Source organism: Anopheles darlingi, chromosome 2, assembly GCF_943734745.1.
Source record: "Anopheles darlingi chromosome 2, idAnoDarlMG_H_01, whole genome shotgun sequence".
In the NCBI taxonomy this organism is placed as follows: Eukaryota; Metazoa; Arthropoda; class Insecta; order Diptera; family Culicidae; genus Anopheles; species Anopheles darlingi.
Genome location: NC_064874.1, coordinates 90618682 through 90634559, shown reverse-complemented (window position 1 = coordinate 90634559; position 15878 = coordinate 90618682). Strand labels below are relative to the sequence as shown.

Sequence of the window (15878 nt, the reverse complement as noted above, 5' to 3'; positions counted from 1 at the left end):
TTCTAATGGGTTGACCATGGTCGTCGCCCTTTTTTTTCCTTGAACCCATCGATACGCAATCGAGTTTAGCACGAAAAGAAGTGATTGACTTGAGCAAGGTTACAGCAGGTCTCTTTGCGATCGATTCAGGGCGATGTTCCCTATACAGAATTAAGAACGCCATGAATGCTCTCGAGTACATATTCTGAATTGTGGATTGGAAGAAGTTATGCTAAAATAGAAAATGTACCAGTTTGTCTAGTTTCATTTTTTTAGTTTATAATTGATAAGATAAGAGGCTTGCCAGGAGAACAAACGGTATAAATTTTCTCTCTTCTTTCTATAAATTGTTTCTATAATTTTCTTTCTATAAATTGGCCAAAAAGTATCCCCCAGAAAGTATGCACGCCACAAAATACACTAGCATGAGAGGGTTAGTTGCTCCTTTCGTGGCTATTACGCTAGAGGGCGCTGACCCATAAACGGTTCGATTTGAATCTGCCGTTTCTGTGTTCAATTCCACGAAAACCTGAAAAATGACTATAAGCCATACTTAAACATCTACTTAAAAGGCTTAAAATATTAACTGTATTTAATAAAAAGACAACGCATCGAAAAAGTTTGTCAGGCAAAAGGGACGTTTTTCCTTTTCATGTTCTTGGTACTGCGCCTGTTTAGGGAAAGGTAACGATTTCAATGAATGCATTGTTTCACTATTTGATGTTACCGTATAATATTTATGGAACTCCAGAAAGCAGCCGAGTAAGCAAAGCAGCTGGTACCGGCTTGAAGGTCACGAAATACGTGCACAATCAACCACCCAATTGCAACCAACCATTCCTATTCTCTGATTGGAACCTTCCGGTTGGCATCCAAAACGACGCAGTCTCTTAAAGAAACGAGCTGCCCAATATGTTCCTGACCTACTCACCACACTTTTGGACAAGCGAACACAAATTAACTTACCGATTAACAACGTGCCGTAGCATTGTAGTGTAAGGCCAAATCATGAGGATGAAAAAACTCATTCGCACATATTTTCTGGGCTTCGGGTGCAGCTGCAATTTATTATTATTTCTCGAGTTTCTTTCAAGGAAGGAGGAGTGGTTGAAGATGCCGTGTAACAAAACACAATATCACAAGATACATCAATCGAACGCGTTTTCAACAAAATGCGCTGGTCATTCGGTGAATTTGATACTAAGTGCAGATATTGCGTTCCGGATTATGGGTATCGCTCGTGAAGGTATGTGGGCGTACCAACCAACTGTTTGGCGGTGTGGCGGCGATTCAGCTTGCTTCAGCTATGCGTACTACAGTTTTGCGCCAAGTGAAGAAACGAGTCCCCGAATTGTTCGAGAGTATAAAATCGTTCTAAATAAAAACAACAACCTTATCTGTGTTCCGTTGCTTTTAGAAATAGAAAACAGATTGAGAACGCGTGTCCTGGGACACGGTTTGTAGCTCAAGGTAATATATATCTATATATGCATATGTGGATTTCGTTTAGTCGCCTGTAGCCGTTGCACTCTACTGCGTGGTTTGACCTAGTCTATTGCGTATATTAAATCTATTGCGACTGCCGCACGCGTTAAAAATGTTACTTCAATAATGACTTCTATTCTTTAAACTACAGCGGGGAATATTCGCGGGGCAAATTGGAAACTATATGGTTTGTTCCTAGTGGGTATCTTCTTTTTCAAAAAACATTGTTGCGACTTCGAACACGCTTTATCCTCGCTGTATTTAGAGTGTGTGTGTTTTTTCCCCGGTCGAACTGGAAACTCGTTGCGTTCACGGAGCAACGGAAGGATGAAATTGAATGCCGCCTAGCGATGAACAATCTCTTCGGCTCTCTCGCCCGAGAAGAGGTGGGACTTACGGGCTAGGATTTATGCATAATTATCTCTGTCTATATTTTGTTGATTTAAAGATCTGCTTCGGCTTACACATTACTTTACTGCAGCTGCTGCCCCTCAGCTGCAACTCCCACACGTGTTTCGCTCGTTTTCTGCCACCATTGCATCTGGCCTGGCCGATCTTAATCTTCGCTAATCTTGTGGATTAATGTCTTGCATTTTGCTTGCACTTTCCTTATCATCAAACAACTAGATAACAACTACGACTACAAAAGAAATAAGACTTCGAGATTAGCATTTTCTTGCTAATCGTTAACCGCTTCCTGCTCACACTAAACGACACCTTAGACCCTTTTAGCCTCTATTTTTTTTGTTCGTCTGGCGATTCAATTTGCTTTCTAGCGTTAACGGAAAAGCTATTTCCGGCGAAGCATTTTCCTGGCTGGAGCCATCACCTCGATTTAGCTAATGGAGCATTATCGATAATGCGTCATTTCGGATTAAGTGTTTGTTTCGCTATTTCCGCAAACCAGAGAAAAGGCAATCATCGGGCGTGAAGTAGACGGAATGATAAATTTACAAAGTATTAAAAAATGTGGCATCTCGAAAGGTCGTATGTTCGATGCCGGGATATCATTGCAGCGCTTCTCGTTACGTTGGTGTAGTTTGTGTGTTCTGTACGTTTAAGGTCTATGGCAGCTTTAGGCCCCCACGACTTGGACCAGATGACTGAAAGGCGACGCTTTCAGCTATTCGTTGCGCTACTAGTAACGATCGGCATAGAAGATCTTTAATAAAATCCAAGCGGTTATGAGACGGAATGTAAAACCCAACAGCACAAAACCAAACACAGAACAAATCAGATCAGAAAAAGTTAGTAAAAATGTAAAGGAAACTTTTCTCCCATCGTAGGATGTCCACTAGTACACAGGTGGATATGTGTGTCGGTTAAACACCGTCCAGTGGATTAAGCACGAATCAGGAAAGCGATTGCTCCGAACAGCAACACACCAAGCGTTACTGACAGCGAGGACGATCCGTTGCAGTTATCATCGTAGCAAGCGCACACCTCCTGGCGACCTCCGAATCCGGAACGCTGGTAGCATTTGCCCTGGGAGCGGGACGCAAAAGGAAGGAATGAAATAGTACGTTAGTAACGCATAGCTGGTCGCAGGATCGCTCGCTCATTACCTTGTAGGACGATTCATCCCAACCACATCCACGGATCACTCGATTGTCTGGTGGAACTGCAGAGAGAAGAGGCAAACCGTAAGGGATCCATTTTAAACATTCGATTACAACCACTCTGTGTACTTACGGTTATTCACTGGGAACTCAATGATCTGCACGATCTTCCTGCAGAACGTGTACTTATTGCCGTCCTTGTGATCATTACAATCCACGGACATCGTATCAGGCGGGTTGTCATGCGTGCAGGTGGAATCCTCGGCACTGTTGCACTCGAAGCAACGGATGGCATCACCTGGGGGAAAGGGAAAGGGGAAAGACCATGAAGCAGGCATAGCACGCTTGGATTTATAGTTCAGTCATTAGTCTAGGCTCGCAACTAGTGCTCCCCACAGCAGCATCCGCTCTCAATTTCTGCCTAGCGCGCAATAGATGTGATTTCGATTCATTCCATCGGTTCTTGGGCCGTTCTTCGATTGATAAGACCTCAATGAATCCAGTAACGGTAATAAAATATTGTTATCACTACCCTTCGAGTCATATTTACATGTTTAATGTATTTGAGATGCCTCGAGTGGTACACAGCAGGTACCCAAGCAAAAAGCATTTGTTCTGGTAGCCACTTCATGACGATGTAGCGCCAAGAATTGTAGTGTATCAGTGTGTCGAATGTTTCGATTTCACTCGATGCACGTCAGCAGGGGATTCCAAGCGCACTCAGTGCTTACCTTCTTTAAATGACTAATTTATGAAGGTATTTAAAAGTAACCCTCGTCTCATCAGCGATTCTACTTTCCTCACGTCCACAAACATCCCCTTGTTCGATGCCATGACCTGCTGGACTTGTATCTCGGGTTTCGTTCGGATCTCGAGGGGAGTCACCGGCGAGAGCATTACATAACTCAGGTGGCAAAGATTTTTTTTTACTTTTTTACCGCCATGTTTTCTCTAGTTTAAAATTACAGTGGTTCTTTTAGCCATTAAACGCACGCGTGACCTATACCATCTTATGCTTAATCTGACTTCAGACAGCTTGTGTTAATCTAATCAACGCGGTTTCACTAAGCCGTGCTATATGCCAATCGGACAATGCTTAACGAGGCATGTCGCGTATGCTCATCGTGCCCGGAAGCGACATCGGGTAGAGTGTAGCGGTTCCAGTGAAACATAGCACAGTAGGCTCATAACTCACTTCCGTAAATGTATGACCTTGAAGTGAAAAAGGTTGTTTCGGGCTCCGACCGGCCGTCTATGCTGTTGTAGCGGCAACGTTGGCTGTGTTCGGATGTTCGGATACTCCTTGGCGGCTTTCCCGGTCGCTTACATAACCATCTTGCTCCCATTTCCTTGTATTCAGGGCCTCCTAAAGCCCTGTCAAAATATGCTGGTGGATGCGAAAATTAACTGTTTGCACCACTCAGAAGGGCTGACTGAGAGCATCTCCGCTTATCATCAAACTCAATCAGTCTTTTTCGCATCTCCCCCACCCCCTCCTCCACCAACCTACCCAACTGGTTTCCCTCGTATCACTACTTCTGCGGCTTGCCCTCCATTTTCGGAGTGGGTACTGTTCTGCCACATCAGGCTGAGCTGACCTCGTGTGAATCACTAAACTCGCGCGATTGCTGGTCCGGGGTCAGGCGTCCCATACATGCTCCCCGTGCATCCAATTATGGTCTGAATTGAATAATGTCTTTGTCGTTCAGCCTCTTCCAGAGTGAAGACGCTTGAGGACAGCGCCAAGTCCCGCAGTGCTCTTTGGCGAGCTAGTTTTTCAAGAGAAGAGTGCACTGGCCGAACACTCGAGGGTCCTGTTGCATGACTGCATTTGATTCGCACATTGATGCCCACCACTCTTACCACCCCCCCCCCCCCCCTGCCCCCTCATTAGACACTTACCTTTGTGGATGAAAACTGCTAGCAGCACTAAGCTAACGAGAAACGTGGACTGCAGTGAAGCCATCATCGTCGTAAATACTCGAACCGTGTTGGACGGGCTGGATCTGGGTGTTTGCGGACTGAAACCTTTGCCTGGTTGCTGGGAAATTTTCCTCAAACACCTGTGTCAAGTAGAAAGGAATTAGGACTCTAACACAGGCACAGGTACACACACGAACACACGAAGTGGTCAAAGGATACACCAAGCAGCACCGAGCGGTCTCTGACAAATCGGGAGCGATTGATTTTTCCCTACATTCTCGTCTCATTCACGCGCATACGCATAAGGCTGGGGAAAGATGTTCCTACAGGCGGATCGACCCGCAGCGTACACCGCGGTTGGTTGCACAACTCGCCAAGAAAATATGTTTCAGGCTCGATCCAATCCTGCCCAATCCAATGCAAATATTCTTTGAACCGGGACAATTTGCGCGTAATCAGGGGCCAAGATTTCATATATAATGTTCACGAAGTTTTCACATATTTGCGAATTTCATTACCAGTGGTGTGCCGACACCACATACACACCGACAAACACCGACACACCTTCAGAAGTTTTTTTGCCGGAAGCGCGTTTTAGTGGATCGATAAAAGGAAATGCGATGCGATTGAAGTGTTACGCCACACCAACCCCAAGCCAAGTATTAACGCCATTCGATTACACAATCACTAGAATGGTGGACAAATTTGTTTGCAACCGGTTTTACGCTGCTACATCTTTTTGTGTCCTGTTGTGTCACTTCGCTCAGAACATCCTTCGAATTTCCATCAATCTTTCCCCCAAAGAGTGAGTTGCTTCACCGAATTAATTCGTTTCAAACTGCGCTGCTACAATGCAGGAAAGCCCCGGGAAGCCTTGTAACACGAACCTTCTATTCCTGGAGATGCTGTTGAGGAGGACAACCGTTACAGTATCACGGACGAAAACGGACTGCACGACAATGATTTGCCCCTTCGTGCGAGACTCATCCGCGGTGTACACGTTATCTAAGACATCTCTCTTACGGTTTCTCTCTTTTTTAAACTCAGAGCAACCGTGCTCAGTACTAACGGTTTCCCCTCCAGCACGTCGATGTTGGTGTAAAACACACAATGATTCAGGCCTGGAAGAAAATGGATCACATTCGGAAGCTCCTGAACTCATCAGATTATCAGGATCAATCTACTAATTATGATTAGCGTGCCTAATTGACGGTAGACGAATGATCAATCCTAGCATTTAGCGAATCAACACATTTTAGGCCAGCATTTCATGCTTAATGCTGCCGATGATTTCCGATCATTCGTCCAGTTTTCGTCAGTTAATAAAGCTGATCGTTGATCAGAGGGCAAAACAATCGCAGATCAACCATTTCATCTCTGACGATTAGTCTTCGGCAATCGGCTGTTTAGCGACTGCAACACTTGCCATACGATCGTGGTTGTTAGTAAGACATTGTGCTAATCACAAAGGTAGGTATCTGCTGTGAGACAACTGTTAGCTGCTGGCAATGGTAAACTCATTATCACATTCAAATTAGCAACGATATTAGACTGTGTGCTCTTCTGTAAATGGGAAGCAACTATTGTTTTGTATGCAGCAAAAATATTATGTAGTATTTGTATTAAATGTTCTGTTATTATACATGGGGAGAATAACACTTATTTCTAATTTGGATTTTATAAAATATAAAATATGAATTAAACGACAAAGCTAGGTATGTCGTTGATGAAAACTAACTATTCTTTAAGTGTATAAGCATAAGCCTTATCTTTGAGTTACTAATGACCAGTCTCGTATGTTAGTTGGCAGCGTTTGACTGTTTTGGTTTTATGAATTCATTAACTAAACTCGAATTGGGTTCGAAGAACTGCTTCGCACCGGCAATACAACGCATATGCAAGATGTTGTTTAGAACAGATCTATCGACGCACAACTTTTAGATACATCAACATCTTTAACGATGAATTTCAATTTTTCAGCAAAACCCTCCATTATTGCATATTTTTCCATTTCTTCCCTCTTTCCCTGTCCATTTTCGCCGCAACACTCTTCTGCAAATCGTACTACGTTGAGATATGTCATACAAGCTTTGATCAATTTTTGCAGATCCGATAGCAGAGCCTTAATGTTCGGGTAAATTCCCTTCTTGGTGTTAGAAAAGATCGTTCGCAGATCGTTGAACGAAGGTCCGCACAGGTAGAAATCGGGAAACTGGCAGAAATAAAAAAAAAAGAGAGGAAACCGTTAGAATAATTTGGCACAACAATACAGGACATTTTCTGAGCAAGCATGCGTTTTAGTTGCTAGTAAAACTGCGCAAACGCACGCTCCAGGGAGTATCCGTCATCCCTACAGGTGTTCCAGAGTACTAGAGTAGTGGAGAGCAACTAGCATTCGGGACAGTGTTGCTGCAATTGCAACACTATGATTTGAATTCATATTTGGAATATAATAGAATATCGAACAAGCGTGCAAAACGGTACTTACATATGCTTTAGTAATCCAAATATTTATGAAATATTCAGACTCCTTAATCTCCAGCACTCGACGCATAAGGGTAGAATAAGCTTCCACTACATCATTAGGACATGTTTCCTGCAATTCGCTTCGATTGAACAATTCGTTCCATTCTTCGTCGGACATTCCATGTTCTTGGATCTGGTCCGCTGGTGATGGTGGTGGCGCAGCCGGTAAAGTCGTCACAGGAGAAAGCGGTGTTGATGGTGATGACGATTCTTGGCTGCTTACGCTCATTGTAAATCGTTGCTCTCGGCACGCATCTGTATCGTTTTGATCGTGTACATTAATCTTTTGCATTGCTTTTGGCAGATCATCGAATCCTGGGGGTTTGCGCAACGTTTTGTACACACCGGTGCGTATGTACTCGCCATCGTTATTGGGAAAACTAACAGCACCTTCGCCCTGTGGTTCGGCATCAGCGGTGCTGCTTTCATAACGGTACCCGCCAGGTAAGAGAGTCATTGGAAAACCAGTGGCACTACCACGGTGTGATTTGGCCAGCTTATCTAAATTGGTGAACGATGTGACCAGCGATTGGGTTAGCTGTAGGGTTGATTTGTGCCACTGTCCAAAGGCCTTCAGAAAGTTTGGGCATAGTTCCTGTTGAACGTACGCCAAACCTCGTGGCTCACTACGAGCGTATCCCTTGATTATGTTCCAGGCATTCATAATTCTGGTGAACACAAATATGAAATCCTTCACTGCCCATGCAAGGCCCTGCGAGTTGATATTGGACAGTACATTATCCGGTTTCAATAAGTCCTGTTTCAAGCGAGCGCATAGGCTATCTATTTTCTTGAAACAGGGACGCTTCTGGTAGTTGGTAGCTAACGATTCTGCCAGCTTACATCCTTGCAAAGCAATCTCGATCAACTCATCAATGTGTTCGGTGTTCGGCACATCCCCGTCGATATGGTCATCGTTCTCAGTAGCCAAGGATGGCGAGGTGCTGGAAATTATTGCGAAAATTAATAAGAGCAAGTCCTATAGAAATGAACCAGCTCAATAACTCAAGAGCTCAAGAGCCGTTGTTCTTCTACTCACCTGCTGCAACTTCCCACGCTGGTTGGAATATTGATTGGAACCGTAGTTTCGCCCTGATTTACTCGCGGTGTACTGCTATCGAGAGTAGGTTTTGGTTGCGGAGGAACGCCGCAATTTTGAACATTTGTTGCTTTGTAAAACAAGGACGATTGCATAACGGAATAGTTATAGGTACTGCGAAAAGAATGAAGATTAAAATAGCATCCAATAGAAAATCCTTACTTTCATACTGACTGATGCTCGAATAATGGAGGCGGCATATTGACTGGAAACCGTAATGGCTGGAAAAGGCTTGAACCAATCGGTTGCTGGGAGGCTGAGCTACCAAGCGCATTCGTACAGCAGTAGGCCTGGCGGTTGTTCGCTTGCATCATCGGCGGTTGCAAAGTCTGGAACACTGGAGGAAGCACCGTCATGGGATGCCCGGAAGATAGCTGGCCTTGTCGTGTTGGCTCAAGTTTAAGGCCGTTCCCGGAAGGACACGATGGCGGAGGCAGGCGGAAATACGCGTTAGCATTTCCGGTGTCTTGGGTTACTGATAATGGTGGAAATTCATTCATGCTGGCTGAAGCGAAACGGAGGGAATGGTTACTGTCGGAACCCGCTAAAACTTTACTAACATTATTTAGTGTTACTTACAGTAGAAGGATCCTTTTTCCATTTTCCCGTGAAATTTATTACAATGCAACATCTATTGCACACTTTTCTGCAAGTGTTTTACGCAATCACGTCCGTGCCTTGCCAAAGTTAAACGCGAAATCCAAAAATCGCTGCCGGATGATGACTAACCAGAAGGCGAAGAATTTTCATCACAGCCTACTGCGTGCAGTTCTCTTCCACGCCATGCGTAAGCAGATTAAGCAACTCAACGCTGCCGACTAGATTCTTGTTCTGCGATATGTTCTGTTAATTTTAACGTTGTCTTCACATGAATTATATATCAAAAACTCTTTTTAAGCTTAAAATAATGTCGAAGGAAACCCCCCGAGACTTGTTTTTTGAAAAAGCCGCGAAATCGCCGGTTCAACAATTCCTGCACCTCCAAAGGTACCGAAACGGGGTAAAATGATACCAAAAGAGGTGCAAAGGGTGCGCTTCTGCTCGACTGCTCGAGTTCTCCTCGAGTCGAGCAGCGTTGTTTTGGTTCGGGGTTTGAGGTTAGAGATCGATGTAAAAATCCGTGTAAAAATGCAAAATTCTGAACATTTTTGAACTATTTCCTGTGCGATATTTGTGGTGTTGAACAATCTACATTCGTGCCATCGTTTCTGTTGGAAGAAGGGGCCGGAAAAGCACAAGAAACTTGGAGAATCGCTACAAACAGTACAGTGCGAAAAGATCCACAAAAGACGGGACTGAAATCAAGGAAACGGACTCTACCTTTTCCTTAAGGTAAAGGTTGCTCCGGCACGTTAAACAACGATGGATAATGTGTTAAAATCTCGCCGTGAGAAATCACAAAAACGCAAAATGCTACTTGCCCAAACCGTAAGTTTGATGAGTTTAACTCCTCGATCGTTAGCGGGGTGGGTAATGATTTGTTGATCTCGCTTCTCTTTCCGCAGTTTGGTGTATCCAGCGTCGAAGATCTTAAGCATGTCCTAGGGACGAAGGAAGAATCTTCAATCAACAAATCCCAGCGGTATGAGGACGAGGAAGCCAGGTCGTCAAAAAAATCGCCCTCGGAGGGCTTGGTATACCGCGATTCCTCGACGTTTCTAAAGGTAATACCGACCCCGAACGTCGGATCATTCGAATTGCATTTAAGAACATTCCGATCGCTTCACACAACAGGGTACACAATCGTCCAATCCACACAACGATTACTGCCAGCACTTTGTCGACACCGGCCAGCGACCGCAGAACTTTATTCGCGATGTCGGGCTGGCGGACCGGTTTGAGGAATATCCGAAGCTGCGGGAACTAATCCGATTGAAGGATGAGCTAATAGCGGAAACGGCCACTCCGCCCATGTATCTGCGAGCCGATCTCAAGACGTTCGATCTTAAAAATCTGGGAACTAAGTTCGATGTGATACTCATCGAACCACCGTTGGAAGAGTACGCCCGCGGCGGTGCGGCTGTAGCCGCTGGTGCTCCGCGAAACTTTTGGTCATGGGACGAAATACTCGCGCTAGATATCGGCGAAGTGGCAGCACATCGAAGTTTTGTTTTTCTTTGGTGCGGTAGCTCCGAAGGCCTGGACATGGGGCGTAACTGTCTGCGTAAGTGGGGCTTCCGAAGGTGCGAAGACATCTGTTGGATACGCACAAACAACGAGTCACCCGGTCATTCTAAGATTCTAGAGCCGAAGGCAGTCTTTCAGCGCACCAAGGAGCATTGCCTGATGGGTATTAAGGGTACGGTGCGACGCTCAACTGACGGTGATTTCATCCACGCGAACGTGGACATCGATTTAATAATTTCAGAGGAGGCAGAGTTCGGTAGTCTCGAAAAACCGATCGAAATCTTCCACATCATTGAGCACTTTTGTCTCGGGCGTCGCCGGTTGCACATCTTTGGGCGCGACTCGACAATACGGCCCGGTTGGGTTACGATAGGACCCGAGCTGACCAATTCAAATTTCAATAGCGAACACTACTCGAATGCATTCGAAGAGTGTCCTACGACTGGGTGCACTGAACGGATTGAGGCTCTGCGACCGAAGAGCCCGCCGCCGAATGGTAAAGCAATGCGAGGACGGGGTCGAGGCTTTTCCCGAGGTTTACGTGGTAGATCTCGCCTCTAGAAGTTTCAGCTCGTTGGAGTTGAATTTATCTTTCGTTTCCATTTCTTTCTGTTCGTAATTCTGACGAAATAAGCCACATAAAAATCCTTAATATGAAACAAATAAAATCATAGCATATTTTCATAGCCCTTACGAAGTATTACTGTCTTATTGCGGATTATAACGCTACTCATCACTGTCGTACTCACAGTTTGGATCTCGGTAGCTGAGCTCGGGCTCCGCATGGTACTTGGATTGTTGCTCAAGATGATGGTTCAGATGCCTCATGTACACATCCAAATCATCTTCACTTTCTTCGCATTCGTTTGGCTGAGAACGCGACTCTGCACCGGTGACTTGCTGCTCCTCTTCCTCGTCAAAGTATCGCTCCTGTTCGTCCTGTTCCCTGATGTCGAGATCGTCATACTCGAGCGAATCGTCCACCTTCGTGTAATCAAATTCCTTGTCTTCGCCAGCAATAAACCGAGCGTACATGATGCCAAAAAATTCGTCCCGCAGAAGGTTGCGCTCACCAGCGGTCATTAGATGTGGCGGTGGAATCGCTAATTTCCGTCGGCGACGTTGCTTCTGATGCTCTTGCAGTCGTGTTTCAAGGCGCGATTCTTCCTCATCATCAAAATTACCCCATTGGGCTCGGGGAAAGCCGGGAGAGTTGGGACGAGAGAGACGTTCAGATTCAACGAGCTGTCGAGCATCCGCCTCCGACCGGCTATCATCTTGCTCCTGCCGATTTTCCTCTTGCTCCAGTTTTTGCAGCGTTTCCTTTGCCTGCTCTTTGTCCATTTGATTGTAAATGATGCTGACAATGCTGGGTTCGTCGGAAACATGATGGGCATCACGCTCCAGCTTCTCTTTCTCCGTCATGAACTGACCCACCAGCTGATCGTACAGCAGAGGTTCGCGTTGCATCATTTCATGTTCGCTAAAATATGATCCCTCACTGCACAGCTTCTGTAGTGCAGCGTATCGGCGATTACGCACATCGATGGCCCGACCACCGTTCTTGAGTCTACGAATCCGCTCGAGGTGATGATCTATTTCGTACCGCTCGTCCGGACTGTAACCCATCGTTTGTTGGTCCTGCTCAAAATAGCGCAGGTGGTCTTCGTCCATGAACAGTCCGAACCGGGAGAGGAAAGTACAGTGGCTCTTGTTCATCACCTCACGCAGTATACTTTCCTTTTCGATGCTACTAATTTCCGGCTCATTGATTTGTTGGTTTTTGTAGAAAACTTGTGGATTTCCGGTGATGTGAGCAAAGAGTTCGGACTCGCGGATGGTCTCCTCTTCCTTTCGATTAGGGTGTTCACTGTCGTCCTCGGTCATGGTCCTGATTCCTTGAAATGCAAAAGAAGTACCTTGAAACACTGCAAACCGAGCAATCGGCCAACAATCTTACTTCCTGTTCCGTTTCCGAGAATCCGTTGCGCCGCAGTTTGTTTTTATGCCTGCGCTTTTGTTGTGTAAACACTCAGATTGTCAAAAAAGGAGAAAAAAGTTAGCAAAAAAATTCTTGGCCGTAAAAACCGTTGCGTAGTAAAAACCAAAATGAAATCGCTGGCCAAGCTACTAAATCGGGTCAAAAGGAAAATTAATGCTCTGATTACATGTGTAAAAAGCATGATTTCCGTTCACATGGAGCTCCAATTAGCGATAAAAGGCGAACGATATACACAAGGGAGCCGCACAGAGAGCTGGTTAGTATATTCCACTAATTTTCTAGTAGCAGTTCATAGCGGGTCATCATCAGGCTGAACTAACAACATTCCCACATTTCAAGGACAAACACTGTAATTTCCAATCTCTCCTTCGTTTCGAGAACGAATATTGTGGACACAAATTACAGCTCACGCTATTTTCTGCTTCGAATCTACGCTATCTCTCGCTTATCAGGGAACGTTCCTTTGGAAATCATTATCAAATTTGAATCATCCCTCAAGAATCTTCGCTCGTCATCCCATAGACCGGAACTAGCAATCGAACCGTTGCTAATTGTTATTCGCCATTCGCATCCTTTTGAGGCATATCCGGCTAACTGTTTTCTACATAAAACGCATCCGAGTAATGACGTAGATTCGGGTCATTTGGCGCCCTACAACAACGACCGCTGGAAGCTTCTATCGGTTCGTTCAATAGGGCTACTGAGAGAGGTAATTAGTATTAGAAGCTAGGGTTCCTTGGTCCAGTCATGATACGACGAGTAGTACGTTTAGCCGGCAATTAAAGATATGCCAACAATCAAATGCAGCATCCAGTGAATCGGCCGCACGCACTCCACGGTATCTCGTCTACGTTCGTTCTCATCATTGTTCTATCGATGGGAAAGCGCGCGGAAGTGTATCATGTTCTGGCTATTGAGTTTTCATTTTTGCTCACCAACACAACTAGTCAGTTGTGCCCTTCTATTATTGCTAGTATGAAAACGACGATGTTCAGCTACTAATTTTGCTAAGAAGCATTCAAACCACTTTTGAAATATCCTTTGAAAACTATGTACCACCTTTTTGCCGGATTCACAAAATTTTCTACTATACATGATGTCTAATGCTCCACAACTGTACTTTAAAGACTAGTAGATGTATTACTACTACTACTACTACTACTACTACTACTACTACTACTACTACTACTACTACTACTACTACTACTGATGAGCTACATTGTGGAGTAGCTGGATGGTGCGTATTGCTTATCACAACCTTGCGATCGTTTCGCTACAATTCCGGAAAGCCGATCAATAGCAGGCTCCCATCGTTTATCTCGCAATGTGGCGATGCAAGTTTTCCATCGCCGAACGATGGTGCGTAGTATAAATAGAGCAGCCTGCGAACCGGATACGGTTAATCGCAACTTGTAGGTTTGTTAGTGCACCTGGGACGAGCAGCATTGATGTGATTTGTGCGGATTTAGTCTTGCGTTTAACCGATAGTAGTGCAGTTTTGTTAAATTCCCATTTTGTGAACATGAAGCCTGTGGAAGCAATAAGTACGAGCCTGCGAAAACATTGCTGTGATTTCCTAAAATTACGAATAATTGTGATACTTTTTTCAAATACTTCATAGGGATAACGTGCATAGTGCTAGTGGCTGGAGTCATAAATGAAATCAATGGTCAATCGGATTACTGTGATCCAACATTGTGCAGTAAGTGTCCGCTAGTATAGGTAGTGCACAGCATAAAATGGACAAGGGACAGCATGATCTGACCAACGCATCCCATTTTCGTTAATTCTAGAGAACAAACTAACTCATGTAGGATGTGGTAAGACCGACAACTACGGTCCATACTGCCCGGTCGATAGGCAATTGGTACCAATGACGGAAGAGGTGAAAACCTATATCCTGGATCTGCACAACGTGTTCCGAGCCAATGTAGCGCGTGGTGAGGTGACAAACTATGCACCCGCTTCTCGGATGCCTACACTGGTAAGTGGATTGATGGAAAGCGGCTGCCAAGTTTTAGGGTAGGCATAGCATGTTGATACTATTCCTCTTCGACGATAGGTTTGGAATGACGAGCTGCAAAAGCTAGCCGAGTACAACGTTAAAACTTGCATCTACGGCCACGACTATTGTCGCAACACGAAGGATTTTCCTCTCGTTGGCCAAAACATTGCCGCGAACTCCTTCTACGGGATGGAAGTGACTCCATTGGATACCATGACCGAACTGCTCTCCAGTTGGTACGGGGAAAGCGATAATGCTAATCAGGATTATATCGATTCATATCCGCTGCTAGGACAAGATCCGCCGTACGCATCTGCAGAGCGCCTAATCGTAACGAAAGATAGCTGTACTGATGTTCTCTTCTTACCTTTCATTCCCACGCTACAGAAAGGATATTGGACACTTTACGCAGATCGTGATGGATAAAGCAACGGCTGTCGGATGTGCTATGATTCAGTATACCCAGAACGAGCAGGGTCACGATTGGGTGCATCAGAATTATGTTTGCAACTATTCAAACTCAATCGCTCGCGGTCATCCGGTTTACGTGAAGGGCAATCCTTGCGAGCAATGCGTCACAGGGTGCAGCACAAGTTATCCTGGTCTTTGCAATATCGGAGAGCCGGTACAGCCAACGGCAGCATGGTGAATTTGTTCGTTGTGTGGCTGACCCATCGCCATCGGCCAACAGGCTGAATTGCCTTTCCTATATTGATTTGCTACTATTTATTGTTACACTCGCGCATTTCATCCATTTCACATCATTGTAAGGCAGCGAAGGAGAATACTATTAAAAGTACCGATCTTTGATACGAGCGCAACGCGTTTTGTTCTCTCTTTGTCGTCGTTTTATCTACAGTTTTTTTTTGCAGGAGAGTAAAATTACAGCAAGTGACCATTATGAGAGGAAAGATCTTTTTCTGTCATGTTGAGGAGTTAATTTGCGTGTTTTTGCATACGATTAAACACGTCCATTAACTCTGGTACATGATGGAAAAACCGAGCCACGTGATTCCAGCTGCGCCAACAGCTTCTTCCCCAACTCCTCGATGCCAATAGGTTTTCGTTTTTTCTAATGATTTTCCAACCAACACGGCGTAGCTGATATTCGTTTTGCATTCTAGGATACGGTTCTGGAACTCCACAAAGATCAAATTACAAAAAAATAAAGAG

At 44.9% G+C, this 15878-nt stretch overlaps 5 protein-coding genes across 5 annotated transcripts; 2 read left to right on the top strand and 3 right to left on the bottom strand.

The window, feature by feature from the left end:
* Positions 1–1016: 1016 nt before the first annotated feature.
* Positions 1017–5955, bottom strand: LOC125952107 (uncharacterized). The gene is made up of 5 exons (XM_049681382.1): positions 5834–5955; positions 4926–5086; positions 3157–3321; positions 3030–3085; positions 1017–2949 (listed from the first exon to the last, which is right to left on the bottom strand). Exons 2-5 carry the CDS (start codon positions 4990–4992, stop codon positions 2806–2808), a joined length of 432 nt encoding a protein of 143 aa, XP_049537339.1. The 5' UTR covers positions 4993–5086; positions 5834–5955; the 3' UTR covers positions 1017–2805.
* On the bottom strand, positions 5837–8927 carry LOC125959624 (protein mitoshell). The gene is made up of 5 exons (XM_049692451.1): positions 8746–8927; positions 8512–8685; positions 7435–8416; positions 7012–7158; positions 5837–5851 (listed from the first exon to the last, which is right to left on the bottom strand). Exons 1-5 carry the CDS (start codon positions 8925–8927, stop codon positions 5837–5839), a joined length of 1500 nt encoding a protein of 499 aa, XP_049548408.1.
* A 737-nt stretch (positions 8928–9664) lies between these two features.
* On the top strand, positions 9665–11383 carry LOC125952096 (N6-adenosine-methyltransferase non-catalytic subunit). Its single transcript, XM_049681368.1, has 3 exons — positions 9665–9999; positions 10077–10235; positions 10306–11383. Exons 1-3 carry the CDS (start codon positions 9934–9936, stop codon positions 11257–11259), a joined length of 1179 nt encoding a protein of 392 aa, XP_049537325.1. The 5' UTR covers positions 9665–9933; the 3' UTR covers positions 11260–11383.
* Positions 11384–11389: 6 nt separating this feature from the next.
* Positions 11390–12745, bottom strand: LOC125952097 (coiled-coil domain-containing protein 97). Its single transcript, XM_049681369.1, has 2 exons — positions 12659–12745; positions 11390–12596 (listed from the first exon to the last, which is right to left on the bottom strand). Exon 2 carries the CDS (start codon positions 12583–12585, stop codon positions 11425–11427), a length of 1161 nt encoding a protein of 386 aa, XP_049537326.1. The 5' UTR covers positions 12586–12596; positions 12659–12745; the 3' UTR covers positions 11390–11424.
* A 1364-nt stretch (positions 12746–14109) lies between these two features.
* On the top strand, positions 14110–15521 carry LOC125952101 (antigen 5 like allergen Cul n 1-like). The gene is made up of 5 exons (XM_049681375.1): positions 14110–14244; positions 14322–14402; positions 14494–14684; positions 14763–15010; positions 15093–15521. The coding sequence occupies exons 1-5, from the start codon at positions 14223–14225 to the stop codon at positions 15352–15354; spliced, it is 804 nt and encodes a 267-aa protein (XP_049537332.1). The 5' UTR covers positions 14110–14222; the 3' UTR covers positions 15355–15521.
* The last annotated feature ends 357 nt before the right edge of the window (positions 15522–15878 follow it).